Below are 28,000 nucleotides of genomic sequence, written 5' to 3' on the forward strand. Positions count from 1 at the left end.
GTTTCACGGTGTGACCATGCCTCCCACTTCTCCTCCAAGGCACAGATCATGGATCCGGGGTGGGCATTTGCACAGAGCAGTGAGCTGTACAACATTATGTACACCTCCGATTCCTCCTTAGTAAAATGAGATTGATTAATAGTGTCTGCCTCACAGGTCTGTGCTCAGTAAGTACTACTACTGTTTGGTTTTTGTCTTGGTTTTTTTTTTGTTTGTTTTTACTGTGAATTTTGGCATTGTGAACAAAAATATTGCCTGCCATGTCAGTAAACAAAGGATGTTGCAGCCATCAAGCCATCACATTACAGCTGCCCTGATGGTGCACCACCCCGAGGAGACTCAGGATGAGAAAGCACAGGACACCGGCCCCAGATAGTGGAGGTGCACATCAAAGGAATGATTTCGGTAAGCCCAGACTCTTGCATCTTCCCATACAGACAAAGGCGCTAAATTCCTTAACTTGAGATAGCTGGTTTTCTTTAATTAACAGTAATATTTTGATGTTCCAACTACTTGGTCTTTTGTTGCAAAAACTCCTATATATCTTGGTTCCCCACTCCCCGCCTTGCCACTTCAGAACAGTTTCTCAGCATTATCTGTGATGCTACGTCCCAAGCCTGAAGTCCTCAGAATGTCCGTCGAATAAAACATACCTCTCGACTTTTAGGTTGTGCATTATTTTCAGTCGATGGCATCATTGGTCAATTATCTGCTAGGGACTATGCTATTCAATCATTCATTCATTTTTTTAACAAATATTTTTAGAGAGTGTACAATGGGGCGATCACTGTGCTGAGTGCTGGGGATAACTTGTTAAACACACCAGCTGTGGATTTGGGTCTCATAGAACCGATGGTCCAGTATGTGGGCAAGACAGGCAGATTGTGGTAAGAGCTGTGCAGAAGAATGACATGGAAATAGAAAAACATATAGCACAGGGGTCTGGGTTAGTTTGGGGACTAGAAAGTTTTCCTGAAAATAGATGAATAAGAATAACTAAATGAAAAGAGAGTAAGCAGTATGTGCAAAGGCCCTGAGTCAGGAGACAGAACAGTATATCGAAGGGACAAAAAAGACTATTGTGGATGGAGATCCAATAACCAGGCTGGGAGACACAGCAATGAGGCAGAAAGGCAGCCTGAGACCCAAGCACGCAGGGACTTTTATTCTTTCACTCACCTATTTGGTCAGGCAGCAAATAGGTACTGGGCACTTACTATGTGCAAGGCATTATTTTAGACATTGGGGGACAAAATGAACAAGATAGACACAGTCCCTATGCCAGGAACTTTGACCTTTGTCCTAAGAACAATGGGAAGGCATGGAAGGTTGTTTATTTTTTTTAAACATCTTTATTGGAGTATAACTGTTTTACAATGCTGTGTCAGTTTCTGCTTTATAACAAAGTGAATCAGCTATACGTATACATATATCCCTGTATCTCCTCCCTCTTGCGTCTCTCTCCCACCCTCCCTATCCCACCCCTCTAGGTGGTCACAAAGCACCGAGCTGATCTCCCTGTGCTATGCGGCTGCTTCCCACTAGATACCTGTTTTACATTTGGTAGTGTATATATGTTCATGCCACTCTCTCAGTTCGTCCCAGCTTACCCTTCCCCTTCCTCGTGTCCTCAAGTCCATTCTCTAAGTCCGCGTCTTTATTCCTGTCCTGCCCGTAGTTTCTTCAGATCCATTTTTTTTTGTTTTTTTGTTTAGATTCCATGTATATGTGTTAGCATACAATATTTGTTTTTCTCTGACTTACTTCACTCTGTATGACAGACTCTAGGTCCATCCACTTCACTACAAATAACTCAATTTCGTTTCTTTTTATGGCTGAGTAATATTCCATTGTATATAGGTGCCACATCTTCTGTATCCATTCATCTGTCGATGGACACTTAGGTTGCTTCCATGTCCTGGCTATTGTAAATAGAGCTGCAATGAACATTGTGGTACAGGTCTCTTTTTGAATTATGGTTTTCTCAGGGTATATGCCCTGTAGTGGGATTGCTGGGTTGTATGGTAATTCTATTGTTAGTTTTTTAAAGAACCTCCATACTGTTCTCCATAGTGGCTGTATCAGTTTGCATTCTCACCAGCAGTGCAAGAGGGTTCCCTTTTCAAGTGAGGAGCATCGTGATGAGTTTGTATTTAGGGTTTTTTTTTTTTAAGGTTTTTTTCTAATGTGAACCGTTTTTAAAGTCTTTATTGAATCTTGTTACAATATTGCTTCAGTTTTATGTTTTGGTTTTTTGGACGTGAGGCATGTAGGACCTTAGCTCCCCGACCAGGGATCGAACCCACACCCCCTTCATTGGAAGGCAAAGTCTTAACCACTGGACTGCCAGGGAAGTCCCATGGGTTTGTGTTTTCAAAGATGGTTCTTCTTATAGAGTGGACAAGGCACTCTAGAAAGGAGACAAAACTCAGGAGGCTCCTGGAGTGGTCCTAGTGAGGAATGATGATGGCTTGGACTCCATTGGTAACAGTGGGAATTGACAAGAACGGATGGAAGTGAGAGGAAAGTGGGAGTTCAGGATGTTGTCAATGTGATCTGGAACACTGGGGACGGATCAGATTTGGTGGAGATCATGAGTTTGACTTTGGACATTTTTAAAACCATTGATTTGTGTTGTCTGTGACACAGAAAGGTTAGTAATGGTTTTACCCCTGGGGGTAGAGTCTACGAAACTGTGCTTTTAACTAGTGCCTCTCATGATCTGGCCCGCTGACTTATCTCCTGGGTAAACCCATGAAATCAGCTTCACTGTGCTCTTAAGGTACATTGTGAGTGCAGGAAACAGATTTGGGTAGCAATTAAGAGCAGATGCTGTGAAAGCAGACTACCTCAATGTGAATTCTGGCCCTTGTAACTGTGCGGCCTAGGGGAGTTGTTCCATCTGTAAAATAGAAAATGAACGACATCGACCTCAGAGGTGACTGTGAAGTGATCCACATAAAGTACTTAGCAGAGTGCCTTGTATGGTACATGCTAAACAAATCACAGTGGTCGAGTTACTAATTCCAAATGACTGGGCATTTTAAAACAAGCCAAAACCTGGTACTGATGAGATGACTACACATACCTCGAGGGGCAGTCCCAGATGTTACAGGGCTGGAACCCAGCCAGCGGCTTCTGGAGGTGCTCACAGAAGGCCTCACTCACTTCCTGCCCGTTGGCCATTACACACTGGGGTCTCTGAACTCGGGCTCCCAAGTGGCCGCAAGTGGCAGAACAATGTGTCCAGCTACCAAGCTCCCAGAAAGTTTCTGCAGAAAGAAAATGAATGTCATGACAGATGAGAAATGATGATGGGCTGGAGACAACCCGGCCAAAGACCACCGCCAGCTGTTTTCTGGTTACCTGCCTGTCTGGTGCTCTGAGTAGCAGACAGAGAATAAGCCATCATACAGTGCAAGGGAGTCCTTTAAATCTCCTTTTCCCTCAGCTAGCTTACTGTAATAACTGGTGGGAATGGCAGCCAGAATGGGGCCCTCGGACCACAGCCTGGGTGAGGGGCTACTGCAGACCAGCTGGATCTGCCAGAAAAAGCCCAGAGAGAAGGCGGAGGTATCCTGTGCAGTGCGCTGGCTCCTCACGACTCTCCAAGCAGAGCCAACAGGACAAGAGTGGAGGGTCTCTCAGGGGATGCCCTAAGGATGCCCCGTGGGTTCTATTTCTCCAAAGTGGATCAGGCCGAGAAATGAAAGATGTTTAGCAGGGAGCAGGGATTAAGCAGAAATGTTAATGTTGCATTTCAGTTCCATTCTTACTTTTCCATTAATTCTGAATCTAAATTTCAGATTACTCCTGAAACTGCATACATAATTTGTCCTGGAGACATCTGGAAAGGTGAAAATGGGAGTTTCCTTTAGAAACGTTGAAGCTGACCCCCTCCAATAATTATAACGGTTTTTACTTTAATCCCCCTTCCAAGCAGCCTTTTCCTTCACTTTTGACACTTGGTAAAAAGACAGGTAGGACATGATGATGACACATTTGTGTATGATCACAGAAAGTGCCAGATTTTTTGTAATAATCACAAGTAATTGATAGCTACCAGCTGTGTCCGCAGGCTCCCTCACAGAGGGACTGATTTCTCTAACTTAATTGTTTTCCCGGTTTTCCTTTTGATTTTGGAATATTTGTCCTAAGTTGCATATGGTATCATTTGCAAAGGAGAAGAGAATATATTTTTAGTTGCCCCCCCCAGGATTACAGTTTATTTAAAACAAATTTAAAAAACAGCTAAGTTTATTGAGAATTTTCCAGGTGATAGGTACTGAGTTAAACACTTTAACATCAATTTTCATTTAATCCTTATGGCCATCTTGTGAATTAGATTAGTTTTACTTGCAGAGGTGGACACTTCAAAAAGCTAAGTGACTTTCCCAAGATCCTTCAGCTGGATTGGGGCCCAGTGTGTCTGTCTCCAAATCTAACTCCTTCTACTCTGTCACATTTCACAAAGACACCCTGATGATTCAAGGCAGGACACACATGCATTTCTTTAAAAAAATATATGCATTTTTTTACTGAGGTATAATTCATATACAATAAAATGCTCAGATATCAGGCATGTGGTTTTATGAGTTTTCACAATTGTATGCATTTATGTAACCGTGATCCAAAGCAAGGTATATAACATTTCATCACCCCTGAAATTTCCTCCTGCCTCTTTTTTAATCAATTTCCCTCTCCTCCAGGCAAGCTACTTCTCCATTTCTGTTAATATACATCAGTACTGTCTGTTCCTGGACTTCATATGATACGTACTCTTGTATGTTTGGCTTTTTTTGCTTAACATAATGTTTTTGAGATATACCCATATTGTCCTGTATATCAGTCATTCATTCTTTTATTTTTATTGCTGAATAACATTTCATTGTATGAATGCACCCACAAAGTTACACCTTATTCTCGTAAGTATTTTTGATTTTCTTAACTCTACCTCTCTCCCTTGGCCTCCTAAAGAGTTTTGCAAGCTGGAAATACCTAGATTAGGTTCTTGTGACCAAGTACTGATATGTGTGGAAAAAAATATTTGTGAAAGAAGACAAATGAAAGAATTGATTGCACAGTTCTTAGCAAATCTTCCCTCTGTTAATATTTACCAAGTTAGCAATTGTTTTGCAACTGGAAAACCAATGTCTGCATTACCACAAATAATGGTGCAGATTTGGGATATGACCTCTGTGGGCTTCCTCAGGAGTGAATTTTTTTTAAAAAACGTTCAATATGGAAAGAAAATGTTGAACCCCCGAAGGTTGAGGGGGAAGGAAAAAGCTGGCTGGACGCCTAGGAATAATTTTACTTATTGCAAAGTGCAAAACATGGAGGGTCTTTTAACTAATTCCTTTCCTTAGCACATGCCTTACCACCAGCAAATCCCCCAAAAAAGCCCAAATCCCAGACCTGAAGGTAGGGGTTCTCTTGTTGGCCCATTACTGTTGGTTTCAGTGTGGATGCCTGGAGCATATGCTGTTTATGGTCCTTGGGAAATAGAAGTTTACTGCCTGACTGTCTTTGTTCTGAGAAAAAAAAAAGGAACACTTGTTTACCAATTAGAAGTTATCTAATTCTTGTTCCATCTTGGGTGTTCTGAAAGACGACAACTCCTGGGAAATAATTCCTTTCCAATAGAATACTCTGTCCCAGGACACTCAGGCTCACACAGATCTGGGAGCTATGTGTGGGGCTGGGTGTGCGGAGAGCCACGGGGGCTTAGTTAGAGTTATTAACTACGCTAACATGTAGCATCTCTGCATGTTTTCAGGGTTTACAGCCTAACTAACAAGGTAGGAAAAAATACATTCACCAGAATTCCAAAAGGGACTGGAGGAAGCAGCTGGGGCTTATAGGGCTCTTCCCCTCCAGACAGCTTTGGGAACAGAAGGGGTGATGTTTTACAGGGGACCTCACATGGTGAGGAGTGCATGAGTGTACGAGCAGAAGGATGGTGGAGGAATGCTGTGTATTGTGTGATGTAAGACATTCTTGATTCCTCAGTCATGTGACCAAAGTCACAAGCTGCTTGACTGGAGAGACTTCTGAGAGAAGAGGCGTGCAGGGCAGAACTGAAACACCCACACAGACTCATGAGTGGAGAGGGGGAGAGGCAAGGAATAAGGCTGGGACTTCACAGGGAGCTTGGGGAAGGCACTGGAGAATCAGACAGGTTAAGCTTCCCCATTTGTTGACAATCTTCCATATTAAGATCCTAGAGGACCACAGAGGCTCTTTGGGAAGGGCCACATGGAGGTACACCAGTGCCCTTCTGATCAGCACTGAGAGTCAAGGAGGGCAGTATGGAGAACACTGAAAGAGATGACTATATATTTGGGCTCTAGTAAAAACTTTCTTTTTTCTTTTTTTTAAATAAGTTTATTTATTCATTTCTTTATTCATTTATTTTTGGCTGTGTTGGGTCTTCGTGCACGGGCTTTCTCTAGTTGTGGTGAGTGGGGGCTACTCTTCGTTGTGGTGCATGGGCTTCTCATGGCGATGGCCTCTCTTTTTGCAGAGCACAGGCTCTAGGCACGCGGGCTTCAGTAGTTGTGGCATGTGGGCTTAGTAGTTGTGGCTCACGGGCTTAGTTGCTCTGCGGCATGCAGGATCTTACCGGACCAGAGATCGAACCCATGTCCCCTGCATTGGCAGGTGGATTCGTAACCACTGCGCCACCAGGGAAGTCCTCTAGTACAAACTTTCAATGAGTAGCAGGTTTCCTCAATTTATACAACGGGATAAAAGATTACTGCCTGGGCTTCCCTGGTGGCGCAGTGGTTGAGAGTCCGCCTGCTGATGCAGGGGACACGGGTTCGTGCCCCGGTCCGGGAAGATCCCACATGCTGCGGAGCGGCTGGGCCCGTGAGCCATGGCTGCTGAGCCTGCGCGTCCGGAGCCTGTGCTCCGCAGCGGAAGAGGCCGCAGCGGTGAGAGGCCCGCGTACCACAAAAAAAAAAAAAAAAAAAAAAAAGATTACTGCCTCCAACACTGCTATTGTAAATATCTAAAGAGTTCAGGAACATCAAAGTGCTTTGTGCATGACACCTATTCCAACTCCCCATCTATTTATGTCTCTGGGCTCCTCTAACTGCCAACAAGAAAAGCCATGGAGAAAGCTCTTTCCATCATCCTCTTAGTTTGGCTGCGGATTCTATAATCTCATACCAGTTCTGCCAGTGACTCAGTTTTATTCATTTATGAAACACTTATTTAATACTTACACCTGTGTTAGGTGCTGGAGAGACAAAGGACAATAATAAATGATCCCTAACGTCAGTCTAACTGACTTCTGTGATTAACTCTCAATCACTTCCAAACTCTGGGGGGGCAAGAGAAGTATTATTTATTGAGTCCTTAAACCCCTGCAAGTTAAAGCTCATTCTGGTGACAAGACTTCGTGAGCTCCAGATCTTATCCCTGACAGACAGCAGCAGCAGAAGCCAGCTTATCACCCTGTGCGGGGGGCTCACTGCAATGACCTTCCCCAAATTACAATACTGACCCCACTACAAGATGTCTTAAGACTCAATTGATTAGTATTTGTTGAGCACCTACTGTGTGCCTCATACTCTATTATATTGTTAGGACTGCAAAAGAAATACTAGACATGGTCTGTACCATTAAGGGACCCACAATTTAGCTGAGGAGACATAAATGAAAGAGGAAACAACTGGAGACCAATGTGTGTTAGGACTTAGGGACCAAGGGGTGAGACCACAGAAAGGAGAGGTCCAAAAAAATCAGAGAAGGATTCACACGGGAAATGGGAATTCACTTGGCCCTACAGGATGGGAGGTATTGGGGCAACATGATAAAAGCAGTGAGCAGTATGAGTGCAATGAGCACTTTTCCTGGGTAAGCAATATGAATGGCAGCCACACTTCCAGGGAAGCAACATGGGGTGTGGGTGTGGAGGGGGGTTTGGAACACAGGGCAGGAAACCATGTTGCCTAGAACAGAATTTAGTGCTAGCTTACAGTGGAGGTCAGGGAAAAGAAGCAGATGTAAAGGCAGAATATGAAGGATCTTGATTCTGGGCAGAAAGTTTATATCCCAATGTACGTTCTTAGGCAGAGAAGGAGCAGCAAGAAAGTCACAACCTTCTAAGAGAAGAACTGGTAAGACAGAGTATTAGTATTTGCTCGTTTGTAAGTGGGCAGTGGCAGCAATAGTTAAAACCATTTAATGTCCACTTGTTTACTCCTTGACCCCAGAATCAACAAAACCAGGTCCTACTTTGTACACATTATAGGAAGCACTTGAAGGACAACAAGAATTTGACGCTTACCCAGCAAGTGGAGGATGGATGTTGCCATCGCCTTTCCAAGAGCATTGGTGGCTGTACAGACATAGGTTCCTTCACTTTCAAGGGAAACATTCTGCAACAACAGGGATCCATTGAAAAGCAAGGAAATATTGTCACTCAGAGATCCTCCTTTCTTCAACCAAGTTACATTAGGTTGAGGGACACCTTTGGAAGAAAAACAAATATGACAAAGGCAAACTCCTTTAAGAATAGGGCCACAGGACCATATGCAAATACCATTTAGCATTTTGACCACAAGTCAGGAAATGGGTTTAATCACATATAATAGGAAAAACGGCTCTTTCTATTTCTATAGCTCCTCTATGGCAGATGGGGGATGCTGCTGAAGCAAAGGGCTTTGGTCTGCTGAGCACCAGGTTGGTTTATGTATATAAGTCAAGGAATAGGAGCCAAAGAGGGTGGGCTTGCTCTGTATTGGGAAGGGAGAGAAATTTGAAGTTGAATGGGGGTAACGGGAGAGTGGTTGGAAAAGAGGAGCTGATCAAGCCGGATGAATGTGGAGGCAGAGACACAGAGAGAAATTCCTAGCAGTGGGTTGTCACAAAGAAGCCTTTTGGAAACAAAAATATCGAATATGGATGTTTAAGTGGTTCGCTGTGCAAAAGGCAATGCAACGTTCCTCCCTTCAGGTGGAATACAAAATCTTTAGGGAAGTAGATTTTGTTCATCCATGCTTTTGTGAAAGAGGATAATTTCAGGGAACAAAAAGAAGTGTTGCATTTTAAGTTTGGGTCAACGTAGAGGTGAGCAGACTGTAAGCAACATCTCTGGACACAGAGAGGAGCGTGAGGAATTGAAAGAATTTCTTCCCCCACATCTTGAGACATCTTAGCCATTTGCTGGGCTGTGGGATGTGAAACTAAGAGGAATCTCATTTCGTTCTTAAGAGTTGGGGCAGCCTCCAGTGATCCAGCAGCGTTACTGGTTTTGAGGATGTCCTTTCTTCCTGCAATGCTCTGGCTAGAGAGGCTATGGCAGACATGGCAAGGCTTTCTGACAAGAAAGAGATATCATCGCTCTAATCGTGACATCTGCAGTGCACCTTACAAGAGGCAAAACACATGCTCCATGAACACTGAGACACTTTCTCACGGTTATTCCCAACTCCTGGGAAGTACTCATTGTTAGCTCTGTCTTACAGCTGAGGAAGCTGGTCAAGTCAAAACTAGCTCAGAACCTAAATACACAGAGAAGTGCTAATCACAAGTGCATATATATAGTTTTGTAGTTTCTTCTACAAATATAAACACATGGAGAGGTTAAACTTAGAATTCTGAGGTCAACAGCTAGTAAACACTGGATCTGAGATTCACACCCACGCAGAACTTACCTTTTAACCACAATGTAGGTAGGTCTTATATATTTCTTGATAGATTTATTCCTAGGCATCTTATACTTTTTATGGCCATAGTAAGCAGGCTCTTTTAAAATATATTTTATAGTTGTTTATTCCTGACAATTAGGAAAGCAATGAACACTCGCGTCTTTATCTTGTATCTAATCATTACTAAAGTTTATTATTTTGAATAGTTTTCAAATGATTTTGTTTTTTAAATGTAAACAATCACATCACTTATATGTAATGACAATTTTATCTTTTTTTCCTATATTTATACCTATAATTTCTATTAACTATTGCATTGTATTAGCTAATGTCTCTAGAACAATGCTGAATCATGTTACAGCAGGCAAATTTGCCTTGTTTCCAGCTTTAAAGGGAACATTACTAATGTTTCATCCTCAAGCACGTTGTTTGCTTTTGTTTTCTGTTAGCTGTTGTCAAATCAAAGAAATTTCCTTCTGTTTCTAACTCACATGGAAATTTCTAAACCTTTGAGCTAATATTTAGTTTATTTTAATTGGATTTTTTAAAAATTAAAGTATTTAAAGTTATTAATTTTCCTTTGAGTACAGCTTTGACTATATATATTTTGAGATGAAATAAACCATTACCATTATTTCACTCATTCAAAAATGTTTACAAAGTGCTTATTATATGTGAGACTTTATGCTGGTGCTAAGGATATGTGAACTAAGTTTCCTTAAGAAACTTGATTTTAGAAGCCTTAATTTTGTGGTCTTCTAGGATCTTAAGATGGAAGATTGTCAATAAATGGGGTAGGCTTAACCTGTCTGATTCTCGAGTGCCTTCTCCAAGCTCCCTGAGAAGTCCCAGCCTTAATTTTTAAATTTTAATTCCCTCCTTTGGAGGGAAACAGATGATTGCAATAAAAGGACATGAGGGCTTATGATAAACGTAAACACTGGATGCCACTGGCACGTAAAAGCTGTATTTAATACAGACTGGAGAGAGGGGAAAGATTCTCACATGAAGGAACATCTAAGCTAATACTTTAGGACAAGTAGAAACATGTCAGGTGAAGGGGGTGGATGTGGTGGTGAGACTGTTTTAGCTAGAGGGAACAGCGTGCAAAAAGGCACAGACACGAAGGAAAATATAGTGCATTTGGGGAATCATAAATTGCTTTTTTATGACTAGAGCTTAAAGTACATGGAGTAGGAGTGAGGAGAGATGACTACAGAGGTCAGCAAGTACCCATAAAATGAAAATTTATTATACACAGTAAGGAGTTTGGTGGCATTTATCCTAAAGGAAATAGGAAATAGTTTCATTCTTTTAAGCAGTGGTTAAAACTATCAGATTGCTGCTTCTGAAACATCGTTCTGGATGTGATGTAAAACGGGGACGAGGGAGGCAAGGGTCAGTAGGACCACTTAGGTGGTTACAGAAGCAATTGAGGTGAGATGCAAAGAGTGCTGAAACAATGGTGGGAGTGAGGGATCTGGAGAGAATAGATTCACTTAGTAAATATTAAAGAAGAAAAATCAGTAGGATTTGGTGACTGACGTTCTATGCGGGAGTGAAGGAGAAAAAGGATTTAAGGATGACATGCAGATAGAGGGTGGTACCATTCACTGAAACAGGGAAAATAGGAGGAGCAGACCTGCGTGATAAATTCTTATAAGCATGTTGCAGCCTGAGAGGCAGGCGTCGAATTTTACACATACTCCTAGGAGCCTGCGGGAACACTCCGGGGACGAGGACCGGTGGGCGCCATTGTCGTGCTCTCCCTCTGCTGTGCTCCAGAGCTTCAGAATCTCCCAGAAGAGAGCTTTTACACAAGTCTGCCCTGATTTTTGTGGCTGCCACCTGCGGATGCCTCTGGAGGACAGGGGAGCCTGTGTTCCTGGTCCCTTGAGACCGTAATAATTGGTGTCACCCAGAAAAGAGCTCATACTCCTATCTGGCACCTTGATTTTTGTGATTGCTGTCAGGGGACACCTCTGTATCACATGGCTCTGGTGGCCAATGGGGCTTATACTTGGGGTCCCACAGGATTGTGGCCAATGGAGAAAGAGTACTTGAACAGGTACCACCCCCCAGGGCACAGCAGAAGGCCACAGACCCAGGTCCTCCTTCTTTCTGTGAAGGAGGCCTATTAGCTAAGCATCATGACTGCGCCCGAGGGGCAGGCTTCTGATTAAACATGCATCTTGGGGCTGACTGTGAACCCTCGCAGAGACCTCTGAGGGTGGGAGCTGTCTTCATGCTCACTCTCTGCCATGCTCCGGGGTGCCAGTGTTTCCTGCAGGCAAGCTATACGTGCATCCAGTGCCCTGGTTTTTACCTCTGGTATCCTGTTTTTATTTTTATTTTATATTGGAGTATTGCTGATTCACGATGTTGTGATAGTTTCGGGTGTACAGCAAAGTGATTCAGTTATACATACACGTGCATCTATTTTTTCAAATTCTTCTCCCATTTAGGTTATTAAAGAATACTGAGCAGAGTTCCCTGTGCTATACAGTAGGTCCTTGTGTGTTGTCCATTTTAAATATAGCAGTGTGCACATGTCAATCCCAAACTCCCCATCTATCCCTCCCTCCAACCACGCTTTTCCCAGGCTAACCATAAGTTCATTCTCTAAGTCTGTGACTCTGTTTCTGTTTTGTAAGTAAGTTCATTTGTATCTGGTACCCTGGTTTTTGTGGCTGCCACCCAAGGGATGCTCCTTGATCTGGTGGCTCTGTTGGCCAGGGTTGGAAGGGGTGGGTGTAGGGTTAGCGGTGGGATGGAGGGGTGGGAGGGTAGGGAGGAGGCGGGGGGTGGCGGCTTGCATTCCTGGGTCCCACAGGACTGTGGCAATCAGAGAGGCAGTGCTTGGCAGGCTATCACCGCCAGGGCACCGCACAGACAACGGACTGAAACACACCCCCAGTCTTTCTGCAAAGGAGGTCTCTTTGCTTGTCCTGGAGCTTTGGCCTGAGGGGCTGGCTTCAGGTCTGGCTCACATTTAGCGGCCTATAGAGCTGCTTTCAAGGAATGTAGCGCCCCTTGGCACTCTCCCTCCGCCTCGCGCCAGCTCACCACTGTCACCCAGAAAAGGAACTTACACACTCATTTGGGGCCCTGATTTCGGCAGCTGCCACTCAGGGGACCCCTCCAAATCTTCCGACGCTGGTGGGCATCAGGGGTTACACTTACAGTCCCACAGGACTGTATATATCTACATACTTAAAGGAAAAACTGATCCTGAGGGTCTAGCTTGCAGTCAGCCTGAATCTAGGTTCTGAGAGCCTCCCGTTTGAGACACTGACAGGTCTTAGCACATCCTCAACTATGAGGAGTTATTAAATACATACAGTAAGTCCCCTACATACAAACCTTCAAGCTGCGAACTTTCAAAGATGCAAGCGTGTCCAATCACATAAGTTAGTTCACGTGTCTAGAGTACATTGTCACATCGCATGCATCTTCTACAAGTGGTTGTGCTTTTGTGTACTTTACTGTACAGTACTGTATAGAGGACAGTAGTACAGCATCTTTATTTCAAGCCCAGGATGTCTGGAAGCAAGTGTAAAAGCAGCAGTGATATACCTGGTACTTTTCAAGGTAATGTACTGTAAGATTAAAAATGTTTTCTTTATTTTTTGCGTTTGTTTTTTATGTATTATTTGTGTGAAAAGTATGATAAACCTATTACAGTACAGTACTATATAGCCGATTGTCTTAGTTGGGTACCCAGGCTAACTGTTGGACTTGCCAACGAATTAAACTTACGAACGCGCTCTTGGAACGGAACTCGTTCATATGCAGGGGACTTACTGTAGTAGGCTGCTTGGACGAGCACAAAGGTTAGAGAGACAAACAGGAGCTGAGGCAGAGCTGAATGACAAGGTTCATCTCCTGCATGAGGCTACTCCTTCAAAACTGGAAAAGGTTGTTGCTTCATCTCTATAGAAGCCAACACAGAGACACAGAGGGGTTGAATGGATGAAAAACCAAGACCCATCCACATGCTGCCTACAAGAGACTCCCTTTAGATGTAAGGATACACACAGACTGAAAGTGAAGGGATGCAAAAAGATATCCCATGCAACTAGAAGTTAATTTAACGAGGAAACCTGGAAAATCACACAGATGTGGAGATTGAAAAACATGCCACTGAACAACCAATGGATCATCTTGCTTTTCTAGATTTTCTTGGGGACACAGCACATACACTACCTAAGACTGACCTTGGTGATGCAGTGGATGCTCTCGTGTGCTTCTTGAGTGCTAGTTCAATGCCATTTTTACTGCCTAACCTCAGCATTCTGACTCAGAGCTCTAACGAGCAGAAATTCCTCCCGGCCCATCTAGATAGATCCCAACCAGCAACTCTGCTCCCAGTGCTGACTATACTTGGTATCTCTTTTACACACTTTATTTTTATTTCAAAGGGTAACATTAGGAAGAGCAAATCAGGTCTCCCTCTTTTTTGCCTGAAGACCACAGAAGTAAATCTGCGGTTTCCTGAAAGCCTCAGACCATACTGCTCAAAAATGTCAAGGGTTAAGATGAGAGACTAGGTTAAATTTCTCTTGGGATTCCTTTCAGCTGAAGGATATGTGAGAGAAATTCATCCGTTCATCCATCCACCCACCTGTCACTTTATATATTTATTCAACTCACTTTTATTATGTACCTCCTATGACCAGCACTCTTCTTGAGCATTATGACTGCATTAATCTCTCACCTCTCCAGTAGATCGTGAGTATAGCGCCTGGCAAAGGGTAGACAAATGAATATTTGCTGAATGCATAAATGAGTGAACTAGGGAATGGATCTACTAGAAGAAAATTATATCCCAAAGATACGTCAGCATGACTTCCTGGTTATTCACGCCAGTGTTCTCTTCCAAATGGCAAAGATACAATGCTGACTCTATTATTAAAAATCTTCATAAATTCAGACACTGTTATTTTGGAATCTGTGGTAATTTAGAAAAGGGCGGTATTAGCTGGGAGGAAAATAACCTCCGTAAATATTTTGAGGCGAAAAATGTAAAACATTTCAGAAATCCCTTTAAACACTTAACTAGCCTCCATATATGTGAATTTAAATTATTTATTAATTAAAAGGATTCCTTTAAGACCTCTGCTAAGTCATTCTCTCTTGAGTAACTGAACATTTTTTAAAGCAACACTAAGTTTGAAAGTATTTTACAATTTAAGGATATTCAGATTTATCTCCTGCAACTAGTCCCAATTAAGGGGAGTTTTCTCAAATTATAAAACCTCTTGCAGTGAGAGACCCTGAAGCACTTCACATGTATTGGCTTATTCTTTACGCCTCTATCATAAGAAGCATGCAAGCAACAGTGCTGTCAATTCTAAACTGAAAAGAGGTGTACTAAAGCCCTTCAGCGAGGTAAAACAAGCCACGCGGGGTTCTCGGGGAAGAGCACTCCAGGCAGAGAGAACAGCTCACGCTTCAGCCCTGAAGCAGGGTTCTTACCATGGGGTCCCTGAACCTCATGTAGGTTCATAGATGGAATTCAGGGGTTTGTGACCTTTCCACTTACTCCAGCTGAGATTTAGCATTTCCATCAACTATGAACATAAGCAACAAACCAAGGTAGCAGTACCTTGGATGCTGAAGCCAATGGAAATCACAGATATTTTCGTATCACATTATAATTCTTACAGATATCTCACAGTATCTTTTATACCATCACTACTTCAAAACTATGGTATTTATTGGATGAATGTTAGCTTTTCAATTGAATGCATTAGTAAAGAAACATATTATTAGATCGCATACTTGCTTTATTAATATTGTGATATCTGTATTTTGATTATAATTGGTTTTCTTTATAATATATAGTCTGCATCTGAAAGCACTGTTCTGAGAAGCAGTCCCCTAGGCTTCATCAGACTAGACTTCAGGGCATGCTTCTCTTACTTTGGAAAAAGATAAAAGAACACTGTGGCTGCAGGGATGTGAGCAAGGTCAGAGAAATGGCAGGTCGGGTGGGGGCTCAGATCATAGAGAGCCTTATAGGTCATTGTAAGGCTCTGGTTTTTATTCTAAAGGCTTTGAAGAGTTGTGTGTTCTGACTCTTGATTTTAAAGGACTACTTGGACTGCTACGTTGAGAGTAGATTGTAGGGGGCAAGGGCAGAGAGGGAGACCAGCGAGGAGGCTGTGATTACAATCCAGCCTAGAGATGATGGTGGGTTGGAGCAGCTTGGTAGCAACTGAAGTGGTGAGAAATGTTCAGATTCTGGATATATTTTGAAGGATTTCTCTGGGGAATGGGGGATTGATGGATAGAGGGCTATGTCAGAGAAATGCAGGTCAAAAATGATGTTAAGATTTTAGGCTCACGCAACTAAAATAAAGGCACTGCCATTTTCTGAGACTCAGAAAAACTCCATGAAGAAGCAATTTTGGGAGCAAAACTCAGGCATTCAGTTTTGGATAAGTTAGGTTTGAAACATCTGATATTCACTGAGGGATGCTGAACAGGCACTTGGATCTGTTCACCTAGGCTTAGAGGAAAGGTCTGGGCTGGAAATAAAAATCTAGGAGTTGTCAGCATACAGATGACATTTGAATCCTTGAGCATGAATGAGATCGATGAGGGAGTGAGTACAGCTAGAGAGCAGAAAACGTCTGAGGACTAGTCCTGAGGTACCTTAACTTAGAGATCAGAGATGTGAGGCAAAGCCAGCGGAGGAGGCTGAAAAGGAACAGGTGATACAGTGGGTGTAGAACTGGGAGCGTGGTATCCCAGAAGCTGATGAGAAAGTATTTCACGAAGGAGGGAGGGAATAGCCACTGTCAAATGCAGTCACTGTCAAAGGGCCAAGTAAAAGGTCTGAGGATTGACCACTGAATTGGCAATGTACAGACTTACATGGTGGGCCTGTTGGTAACCTTGACGACAGCTCTGAAGGTTGAATGGTGTGGATAAACTTGGCTGGAGTGAGCTCACAAGAGGATGAAGGAAGATGAAATTGGAGACTGTACAAACTACTCTTGAGGCATTTTGCTATGATGGAAATCGAGGAATGAGGCAGTAGCTGGAGGGGGGAGTGGAGTCAAGGTCAGGCTATCTAAAGGTGGCTTCACTCACCTGGAATTTGCAAAATCTTCCTAACCATTCTCACTGCTCCCACACTGGCCTTCCTTTCACTCTTTGATTCCCTAGTCTATTTTCAACATAGCCAGAGTGTTTTTCCTAAAACATAAGTCAGATCATGTCATTCCTCCAATGGCTTCCATCTCATTCAGAATAAAAACAGAGTGCTTATGATGGCTTATATGGCGCTACGTGATCTGCCTCTATCATCTCAAAAAAAAAAAAAAGTGCTGAGAGCCAGATTCTTGATGAAATCATTTATGTTCCTGAATCTAGATGTGTCCAGTTAGTGCACCCTAGGGCTTTTCAGTTTCCAGAGCCAGTAACTTCTCTATTTTTCTTGAGCCAGTTTGAGGTGGGTCTCTGACGCTTGTAACCATGGGCGTCTGGACTAAAAACGTAGGTAAGAAAACAACCCAGATGGCCAAATGGTCACAGCAGCACGCACTTCTGGGAACAAACTGGCATCACCGTATTCCAAAAGAAAATGTCGGAGATAAGAAGTTTGCATTGAGGAGGATAAGACCACAGCAGAGTATGGCCCGACCTCTTCCTCCTCACTCTACACAACTAACCTGGCCAAGTTCATCAGCTTTTAAGAACACAGTGATAATTCCTATGCTGACAATGCCCACATCTGCCTGTCCAACCTGAACCCGTCCCTCGAGTTCAACACCAACAGTTCCTGGTCATCTCCCATCCGCGAGTCCCAAAGGTGCCTCAAACGCAGTAAGTCCCACAGCAAATTCATTTTGCTGTAGGCTTGTTCCACATCTCCCTGTAGGCTTGTTCCGCATCATCATTTCAGCACCGCATCTATCCAACCTCCCCACCTCGGAGCCTCAGAGCCACGCCCGGCTCTCGCCTCTGCATCCTTCATGTTTCATTTGCCACCAAGTTAGAAAAAAAAATCACTTCTAACTTAGGATGTTCCTGGATCATCTCTTCTTCTCCACTCTCACGGTCAGTGTTGTGGCTCAGGGCCAGAGTTCCTGCCTTAGTTACTGAAGCAACCTCTTAGCTGGATTCCCCACTTCCCAACAATTCTTGTTTTTTTTAAAATTTTTATTGTAGTTGATTTACAACGTTCTGTTAGTTTCAGGTGTACAGCAACGTGAAACAGTTATACACATACGTATATCCACTCTTCTTTAGATTCTTTTCCCAAATAGGTCATTATAGAGTATTGAGTACCTCCTACACCATTGGTGGGAATGTAAGTTGGGACAACCATTATGGAAAACAGTATGGAGGTTCCTTAAAAAACTAATTACAGAACTACTGTATGATCCAGCAATCCCACTCCTGGGCCAACAATTCTTCATGCAAAGTCGGAGGGAGCAAAGTGCTGGGCCCTGACTGCCTTCAGAAGCTCGTGGCCCTGGCATTGTCAGTTCCACATCACTTAGCTCCAGCCACACTCCTAGCCTGACTTTCCAACCCTCCTGCTGGTTCTCTCCTTGCACAGACCTCAGACTGTAGCCAATTCCGTGTCCTGCAGCAAGCCTGCCCTTGCATGCCAGCTGTCCTACTCATGCTCTTCACTCTGGAATGTTCCTACCTTTTCATCTTCATGGGCCTGGTCACACCTCCTGGGACCTCCCACAGTGAGCTGCCTGTCTACTCCTCCCAGTTCCTACAGCGTTGTATTCGTGCGCACACTATCGCATTGACCACGTTATGTCATGGTCAGTATCGCATCTTTCTGGGAGCTCCTTGCTGTCAGCTGGGCGTGTAGGAGGTGCTCAGAAGAGTGTGTTGAATTGAAAGCATTCAAGGCTCTTTTTGGCGACGGCCATTCTGACCGGTGTGAGGTGATACCTCATTGTAGTTTTGATTCGCATTTCTCTAATAATCAGTGATGTTGAGCAAAATTGGGTCATTTGTAGAGATGTGGATGGACCTAGAGTATGTCGTACAGGGTGAAGTAAGTCAGAAAGAGAAAAACAAATAGCGTATATTAACGCATATATGTGGAGTCTAGAAAAATGGTACCGATGAACCTATTTGTAGGGCAGGAATAGAGATGCAGACATAGAGAACGGACATGCGGACATGAGGGGGGAAGGGGAAGGGGAGATGAATTAGGAGATTAGGATTGACATATATACACTACCATGTGTAAAACAGATAGCTAGTGGGAACCTGCTGTATAGCACAGGGAGCTCAGCTCGGTGCTCTGTGATGACCTAGATGGGTGGGATGGGGGCGGCTGTGGGAGGGAGGCCCAAGAGGGAGGGGATAGATGTATACATATAGCTGATTCACTTCGGTGTACAGGAGAAACTAACACAACATTGTAAAGCAATTATACTCCAATAATAATAATTTTAAAAAAAGCGTTCAAGGCTCTTGTTATGGACTGGATGTTCATGCCTCGTTCCTCCCACCTCCACCACCAAATTTATCTGTGGAAGCCCTAACCACCCATAGGATGGCATTTGGAAATGGGGCTTTGGGAAGGTAATGAGCTTTAGATGAGTTCATGAGGGTACATCTCCCATGATGGGATGAGTACCCTTATAAAAAAAAAGGAAGATAGTGGAGATCTCGCTCTCTTTCCATCATGTGAGGAAACACTGAGAAGATGGCTGTCTGTAAGCCAGGAGGAGTTCTCACCAGACACCGAGCCTTCCGGCACCTTGACCTTGGACTTCCCAGCCTCCAACACTGGGAGAAATAAATGTCTGTTGTTTTAGCCACCCAGTCTATGGTATTTTGGTATAACAGCCTAAGCTAAGGCAGCTGTAGAGGAGGACTTGACTCTGGGGTTGTTGCCTGTCATAGGGCTCACCCGTCCTCAAGGCCTTAGGAAACAGGTTCTGCTGCATTCACACCCCTGGCTGGCTGAGACCCTAAGGGAAGGACGTCACCTTACAGCATCTAGGGGGCGCAGTCTCAATTCCTGCAGTGCCATCCTGCTCTGGCCCACCAGCTCGGCGTGACCAGGCTCCTCTGGCTACGCAGGGCTCCTGACAACCTCCAGAGCCTCTCCGCAGTTCAGCCGACCCGAAGTCTGAGCTGCAGATGATTCCACGAGGGGAATGAGCTCCCGTTTCAGGGTGCTCCCTGAAGGCACCCCATCTCAGTTGTTCTGAAACGCGGAGCAGGGGCTGGTGAGGATGGTGGTGTGAACGCTGTGCTCAGGAATTCTGCGGTTCATCTCAGCAGAACTTACCGTTCAGCAGAAATGTTTTAAAAAGGGGAAACCTCCTAGCATGATTTTTTTGGAGTCCATTTTGGTCACTAGTTATTCTGATTCTCTATGACTTCCTAGTTGCTTTCAGTCTCCCGTGCCTGTGCTTACATCACTTGGTGTAGGAGACGACACATCTGCCACTCAGACTGTCCCCCCACCAACAGTCGCCTACACCTTTACGCAGACAAGAATCCATCACATCCACTGAATGCTCTGGGAGTGCCTACCATGTGCCCGCACTCCTCTAGGTGCTGGGGTCCTAGCTTTGCTGGAATGCCGAACATCAGCTTCTCCCACCGCTAGGCTTTCAGCAGAGTACAAGGAGGGTAAGACTCCTCTCGGGAGTCGGCCTCTTTTTTCAGCAATCTAAGGAGACACACTCTATGGGCCTCTCACTTCGTATGAGGCCTCAGGCAACCATCAGCCAGAGAGTTTCCTCAGGGCTGAGACATGCAGATTGACCTCAGGAACCCCAGAGCAGTGCATTACACACAGCAGGCGTGTTGAAATAAACTGAATGGAACAAACTACAGGTCGGAGAAATTGTTCTGATCTACAGTATATAACTCTGGTTTTCTTTTTTCTTTCTTTCTTTTTTTTTAAGCTTTAGAGCGCTTTCATTTCATTTTTTAAAAAATATTTATTTTTAAAATTTATTTATTTTTACTTTTTGGCCGCACGTGGTCTTAGCTGCAGTGCGCAGGCTCTTCGTGGCCGCACACAGGCTTCTCTCTAGCTGAGGCGTACGGGCTCAGTAGTTGTGGCGCACAGGCTTAGCTGCCCCGCGGCACGTGAGATCTTAGTTCCCCGACCAGGGATCAAACCCATGTCCCCTGCATCGGTAGGCGGATTCTTAACCACTGGACCGCCAGGGAAGTCCCTCTGGTTGTCTTCTAAAGAGGGTGATGCATCTCCTTCAGAATATCTTGCAAGGTTTAGATGCGTGCATTTGTAGGCAGGCGTTGCGTAAGAAGAAGAGAAGAATCTAGAGTTCCTATGGCGATCCCAGGAGGTTAGGGGTGAGGACAGGAAGGCTGAGGGTGAAGGAGAACAGGGAGAAGAAGGGCTGAGTAATGACATGCCTTTGCCATGACCCCTGCATCTTCGGCCTTGCTTGAAAACCTTGCCAAATGCTTGGTATTAATGGATGTCCTCCTATGAGCAGAAACCAGTCAAGGAAGTAAGTTTTTCATCCTTGGTTGATGGAGGGCAAAAGAGAGACCATACCAGGTCGGTGCAACAGAGAGTGAGAAGCAGAGGGTCCAGGGCAGTGTAAGCCCCCCAAGAACTCTCCGAAGTCACTTCCAGAAGGCTTTGGAATCTCCAAACCCTTCTGGAACTGACAGGGGCCAGAGACAATTTAAACCTAAACCTCCACATGGCAAGGGTATGATACTGAGCTTACACAGATAGTCATGTTCTACACAGATAAGGAATTTCAGAAAACAAAACTAAACTTGGCAACTTTTTAGATGTAAAGGGGGAGACAGGTCTCCAGTGCTGAGGAAAGGAGCTGACCCTGCAACTCAGCACCTAGAGCATCACTGCACCTGTGAATGTTTTCAAAGAACCGCAGAGGCCAGAGGAAACTCAAATGGAATTCTTTATGGTCTTTCAAACCTACAAATGTTTGCTCTGTTGAAACAGCCATAAAATGTCAGAAACAGTTTAAACTTATTTATCTAACCTCAAAGACAGGCTATTTCCCCCAAGACTTACAGCTCTGAAATATTCAACGTTCTGTTTCCACAATGCTGAAATCGTTTTTGAAAGGCAAATGTTATGGGAAAAAAGTTCAGATCTGGAGGGGCTGTGGAAAACACGTGTTGCAAAAAGTCTGCACCTCTGGGGTGTCTTTAAAATAGTCACTGTTTAAAGACAGATTTCCTTCACCCTTGAAGGGCTCATGAAATATTCTATACTATAAAATCCTTGGCCTCTTCAGACTGCTCTAAAATGCTAAATTTTTCTATCAATGTATCACACATATTACACTTGTATGTTTTGTTCATTGGTTTGTTTCCTCCAGCTACTCAACACTCATACTGTCTTTTTTTCACAGATGAAAACTGAACATTAAGCTACCACTAGTCACCTCCAGGGCATGGGAAGAAATGATGTTGCCAGTTTATAAGATTAGAGGCAAACTGAACACAGTGTAGGCAAAGCACAAAGGGAATCGTTACTAATCAATGAAACAAGAGTTCACAGCTTCAGTGTCAAAGAGAATATCTCAAAGCTACTAGCACAAAAGGTACATACCCTTGACTGGTGCGTCAATCTTCACAATGCAGTACATTTTGCAAGGCATTTCCCTCTTTTGAGTTAACTGCATACCCTTTTGTTCTTTTGGCAATAGCTATGTGTTTTTTTGGATATAAAGGATTATCCTTCAATGAGGCCATATCCAGAACTTCCTCCAGATATAAGGCTCTGGCTTTTACCATTCACAGAATTCTCTTGAATAGCTACGGAAGTACTTCCTCTTTAGTAGAATTACGTTAACAGATGGGCATAATCAGGTCCCCAAGTAATTTGATCTGAGGACCTTAGAAACAATCTGGGTCATAGCATCGAGCCCCAATTCCATAATCCAGAGTCTTTCCTCAGAGGTCTTTGAAACGTGTTCATTTTGCCGTAGAGGAAGGGTGCCAGCAAGTCCTCTTCCTGGTGTGGTCAGCCCTGGCCTCTCAGCAACCCTGGGCTCCTGCTTGGCTTGGGACTGAGCAGTTCTCTTTAACTCCAACAGTCGCACCTCACAAGCACTACACAGTTCACTGCTGGATAGTGTCCTCTGGGGTCTCGTTTAAAGGCTAGAAAGGACCCCTGAGAGTTATTCTATATATTACCTGAAAACCGAAAACCTCCAGGGGTTCCCTGAAGAACAAGACTCAAAGTCAAAGCTGGTGCAAATCAAGCGCAGGGATGCATGCTGGAGTTTACAAGTGGTGACAACCACTGACCCCAGCACAGGGAATTCCTCAACAGCAGCTCAAATGGGGCTACTCTTGGGACATTCGGAGGCCCTTCCTGATCAACATCAATTTTGGTAATCTATCAATGTAACGCTGGGACGTGGATCGACAAAGAGCTTTGATACGTTCCTTAAAAGCTACAGTCAATGTATGGCTTGTTTGGAAGTCATACACCATGACCTACAAGTTGATCTTGCTGTGGCCACCAGCAAACCCTGGGAACCACGTGTGGGCTGCTGTCAGTGGAGCTCCCGGGGTGATCTCTCAAGGCTTGGTTGACTCCCCAAGGCTCCCTTTCCTTCTCCCTCAAGGCACTGACGCTTCTCTTGTGTCTCTGAGCTGCCCCACTTACCCTGCTGAGCAGTTCCTCTCTCCTTAGGAGTGATGGGGAGTAAGATTCGGTTTTCCTAGCTCCATAGCTTTGACACTTCTTGGAGGAGAAAAGCACAAAAGCCCTTCAATGTACGGGTACCACTGCTCACAACAGCTCATCCTCCGGCCCCGGGAACCTCACCGTTCTCACCTCACTGTGGGTAGTCGCTAAGATTTTCTACGTGCCTTCTCTCCACTAGGGACTTAGTTGCTATTCTCTTTTATCACTTGGAAAGTTTCTACTAATTCTTAAAGAGCCATCTTAAGGCCGCTCTTCCATGACCCCCTCTGACACTGAAGCTGATTGCTCCTTTGTGGACCTTTGAACATGCTGACATGCCTATTCCACCTTCAGAATGAGCCCAGAGCATGGCCCCGGCCCTGCCATTTAACAGGTTTCTGGTTCACTCCTTGTTACCCACTGTTTCCTGAGGGAGAGTCTCTCATTTTGAGACAACATTTGAGATAAGTTCCAGAAGACACTTTGGCCCCAGTTACTGGCTAAAGCACTGGCTCTTAACCTTAACCTTGGCTACACGTTAGAATCTTCTCGGGAGCTTTAAAAAACCTTGGTTCTCAGGCCATATCGCAGACAAATTAAATCAGACTCTCTCAGGGCAGGGTGGGGTGGGGTCGGAGGTGATGTCCAGGCCTGAACTGACACTACCCATGGTAATAAAATGGCTTGAGCAGATTGTCTGTCAGTCATGAAAATGAACACATGGGTATTCAATTATCAAATACATAACTGGCGGGAATAAATGAATGAAAAATAAGAAGAAAGAGAGGGGCTCCTAAATTGGGATGTTACTAAAGATGCTGAAATTCTATTCCGGTCCTCTGTTATTGCACCCTAATGTGGGGTGTTCTCACAGTGACTCTTTTTCTAATATCAATAGTTCCTGAGTGCCTTTTTCAGGCTGTACCGAGAAGCTTTTTAAAATTTCTGGAGGTTGAATTCCAACTAATTTTCCTCTCCTCAAGTCCCCACCTTCTGTGGCACCCTGCTCTCTCTCTAGGAAGGCGCAATTAGGGCAGAGGAGTGAACGTGGACAAACAAGTCATCCGAGGGCTTCTGATGGTTCTGTGTGTTTAACACGAGAAGGATTCCTCCAGAGTCCACAGCTATCCTGAGCTCTCCATCCATGTCCAGGGGATCTCAGAGCATAAAAGAGCTAAAGTTGAGACCCCTGGGGGGCAGAGAGCAAGTAGGGCCTTTCTAACAAGATAAGCAGATACGATTGGTTTGAGGCGTTGCCTCTTACTGCCTTTAAAGGAAAGCTCCCCAACTGCTCCCTAGCAGATCTCAGACAGGTCTGGGGAGCTCAGCACCGACCACTCTGGCTTCCGCTCCGACAGCATCTGAGGAGCCAAGAGGACACAGGGCCCGCCCCAGGCACCACTCGGAGACCCGGGGGAGTGAAGCAACTTGTCACATTAGAAACCTGAGCTTCAGAAGATCACCAAGAGAAGACCTGAAGTCGGAAAGCAAAGAGGAGGAGCCCAGGAGGAACCCTGCCTACGGGATCAGCATCCAGCAGGCTCCCCCAGGACCGAGTCATTACAATTTAGGTGGGCTTAATGCGTCTTCATATCAGAACTGTGGTAATGAAAAAACCATGGGGGTAAAAGCTATCATGGCAGAGAGCTTACATATTAGTTTGGGAGTCATAAGCCCTATTCTAGTGTTCCAACCAGTGGCTTTCAAACAGTAGCAGAACCGATTCTTAACCTTTTTTTTTTTTATGTATATATAAGGAAGTCCAATTCACAAAACTGCAGAAACGTGGAGGTCTGTCAGTTGTACTGTATGCTGTGGGAGAGGGTAGGTAGGGTTGAAAGGTAAGTTTGGGGTCCCTGACAAGGCTCCATGGAACCTATAGTTTGAAACTCGGTCTCTCCACTGGTCTGTTGATGGCGCATAGAAGAAAGGTGCATGGTTATTTGGAGGACAGAGAATAAATGGACACAACGTGAAATTACATGATAAAAGGCCTCGTGGGCCAGCTGTTTTTACAATGTGAGGGGTGAAGTTTAACACAGGGCTGGGTGTCTGTGAAGTTTTCAGGGCAGAGAAACATATTGGTGGGACTGACGACACGAGTGGGGAACAGATATTTGGGGAGGAAAGAAGTGTTGCTGATGACAGGACTGGCCCACGAGAGCTGTGGTCTGAATGCTTCAAGAGAAGGCGGGACTCAGTCTCTGCAGAAACAGAAGCCCAAGCACATGGCTTTTTTTGCAGTAAGTATGAAATTTGATAGGTGCTTGAATAGCCCTTTCTGTTTCTCATTCTGCACATCTAGCTACCTTATGCCAGCATTTCCTTCTACTTCTTGACTGTGTAGAGATTCACGTTTCCTCCAAATGGGAAATTGAGATGGATCAAAGGAGAAGAAAATCATGTTCCAAGGAGCATTCAGAATCTTCAGTGGATCTTCAAAGAACAGAAAATTGCTTTACATAATCCAAGTATGAGTACAAAGAGGTCTGGGGCAAGTATATCAAGGGTTAGGTGAGGCAGTGGGGAGTCACTACCGCATGGTGCATGACTCGCCATGTTCCTTTCCTGCTACTGCAGTGATGGGTGAGGTATGCATCAAGGTGGGGCCTCAATCCTCCTGGGGACAGAGGGGGGACGCTCAGGTAGACCTCTGGCCTAACATTGGCCGGCATCCTGCAGGCTGGCGAGAGGCCAGCCTCTCCGTGGACTCTGCCTGGATCCTAGATCTCCCACCATGGGACAGCTCTCCAGTGGGCACTGGCTGCTGCTCATACCTGAGCCTCTGAAACCTTGTCCCTAAGCTGCAGCACTTCCTAAGTCCTGCCTCAGACCCCTGCTTTGACACTCTCCTCTCTGATTAGACCACCTGGGTGCCCATTCTGCTGTCTCAAGCCCAGAGCCTCCTTCTCCCTCCGGTTCCTTTGGAGTCACACAGACTTGGGATTAAATCTTAGCTGCCACACTCGTTACATATATACACACGGGTAAGTAACTGCACGTAGGGACTTCGCTGGCGGTCAGTGGCTAAGGCTTCGCCTTCCAATGCAGGGGGGGCGGGTTTGATCCCTGGTCGGGGAGCTAAGATCTCACATGCCTCGTGGCCAAAAAACCAAAACATAAAACAGAAGCAATATTGTAACAAATTCAATAAAGACTTTAAAAATGGTCCACGTCGAAAAACAAAAAAATCTTTAAAAAAACAGTAATTGCACATCCCTGAGCATGTTTACTCTTTAGCAACACAAAGATAATGATAATATCCACCTCATAGCCTATTCAAGCAGACGCGTATTAGGTACTCAAGTTATTGTTATCTGGGGTGATGAGTGTTGATGGTTTTTTAATATTTCTTACTGAGATGCTGCCTGTCAGCATATAATCCTTAGCTCTTTGCAATGTAGTTTCTCTCCATGTTTGACTTACCTCTGTGTCAACGTCCCAGCCCTAGCCTGGGGACGACTGTGTCCCAGATCCTCAATTAATGACACATCCATTGCTAACTGCTTGATATGCCTGCTCTCTCTTGGATAAGCTCTCCAGAGGCACGGAATCCTAATTTAATATCTTGAGTGCCTGGCTCCACAATCCAATCAATGACCAGCGATGCGATTTCACTGAGCTTAATTTATGGCTTTCTGCAGTTTCTTTCCCCCCCCAACTTTGCATCCATACTGTAGACAGAACGTTCTCTTTAAACACAGATTGGGTCATACCATCACTCTACTTAAAACATTTCTTGGGACTTCCTTGGCGATCCAGTGGTTAAGACTCCACGCTTCCAATGCAGGAGGTGCGGATTTGATCCCTGGTCAGGGAACTAAGATCCCACGTGCCGCGCGGTGGAGCCAAAAATTAAAAAACAAAAAATTTTTGCCTCCCCGCCTCCAATAAAAGGAAGTCCAAGGGTTTTAGCGTGGCATTAAAAGCCCTTCAAAATCTGGTCCCAATGTGTACTTCCAAACCCACCTCTTCCCACCTCCCTCACACCCTCTGCTTTAAGTCACGTGGATCTGCTTATGGTTTTGCAAATAAGCCAGGAGCTCTCATGTTTCTGTGCTTTCGCACATATGTTGTTTCAACAAAAATGGCCTTCCTTTTTGTTCCAAGTGGCCTGGTTATAGTGTCATCTCTTCTGTCAGCCTTCTCCGATCCTTTGGGAGCCTTAACTATTCTCTCCTCCACGTGGCTTCATAAAAACTTACATTTCGCATTTGCTATATCATAGTTTCCTTGTCTATATATCTGGAAAAACAAGATTTTATTCATCTCTGTACACTAAGGAACTAGATTGGGCTTAGTAGATGCTTAGTGAAATGCTTGCTAAATGGATGGAAAGATGGATGGAGTTTCCAGCCATCTGTGATTGATTGTTTGATTGAATATAGGGTTCAGAGAGGAGAATGGTGAGAAAATGTCTTTATCATAGGCAGACGTAGGAAAAACAAGGGAGGGGGGATAGGCTTTTTGAGTGGGAGAAGAGCATTTAAACATACTATAAAAAAATTAGCTATTTCAAGGATTGTATATGGTGTAAATAAGAGATAAACATAGTACAGAATAGGGGATACATTTCAAAAACTAGAGATGAAGCAAAATAAATTAGCTTTAATTTAGAATATGGTCAAAAGCACTAAAATGTTCGGTTCATAAAACAAGAGGAAGCAGATTATCCTCAGGTTTT

At 44.4% G+C, this 28,000-nt stretch overlaps 1 protein-coding gene and 1 long non-coding RNA gene across 2 annotated transcripts in view; one reads left to right on the plus strand and one right to left on the minus strand.

Moving 5' to 3' along the window:
• Positions 1-28,000, minus strand: part of ADAMTSL3 (ADAMTS like 3) — a 371,178-nt gene that overhangs the window by 16,785 nt on the left and 326,393 nt on the right. Inside the window, 4 exon segments of the mRNA XM_027089194.1 lie at positions 3,089-3,272; positions 5,419-5,469; positions 5,472-5,534; positions 8,300-8,482. Coding sequence (XP_026944995.1) covers positions 3,089-3,272; positions 5,419-5,469; positions 5,472-5,534; positions 8,300-8,482 — 481 coding nt within the window.
• LOC113610791 (uncharacterized) lies at positions 360-27,958 on the plus strand. The gene is made up of 2 exons (XR_003429225.1): positions 360-405; positions 22,031-27,958. It is a non-coding gene; the product is annotated as an uncharacterized LOC113610791 (long non-coding RNA).

The sequence above is a fragment of the Aethalodelphis obliquidens genome, unplaced genomic scaffold (assembly GCF_003676395.1).
Source record: "Aethalodelphis obliquidens isolate GAN/ISIS:26980383/991018 unplaced genomic scaffold, ASM367639v1 scaffold65, whole genome shotgun sequence".
Classification (NCBI taxonomy): domain Eukaryota; kingdom Metazoa; phylum Chordata; class Mammalia; order Artiodactyla; family Delphinidae; genus Aethalodelphis; species Aethalodelphis obliquidens.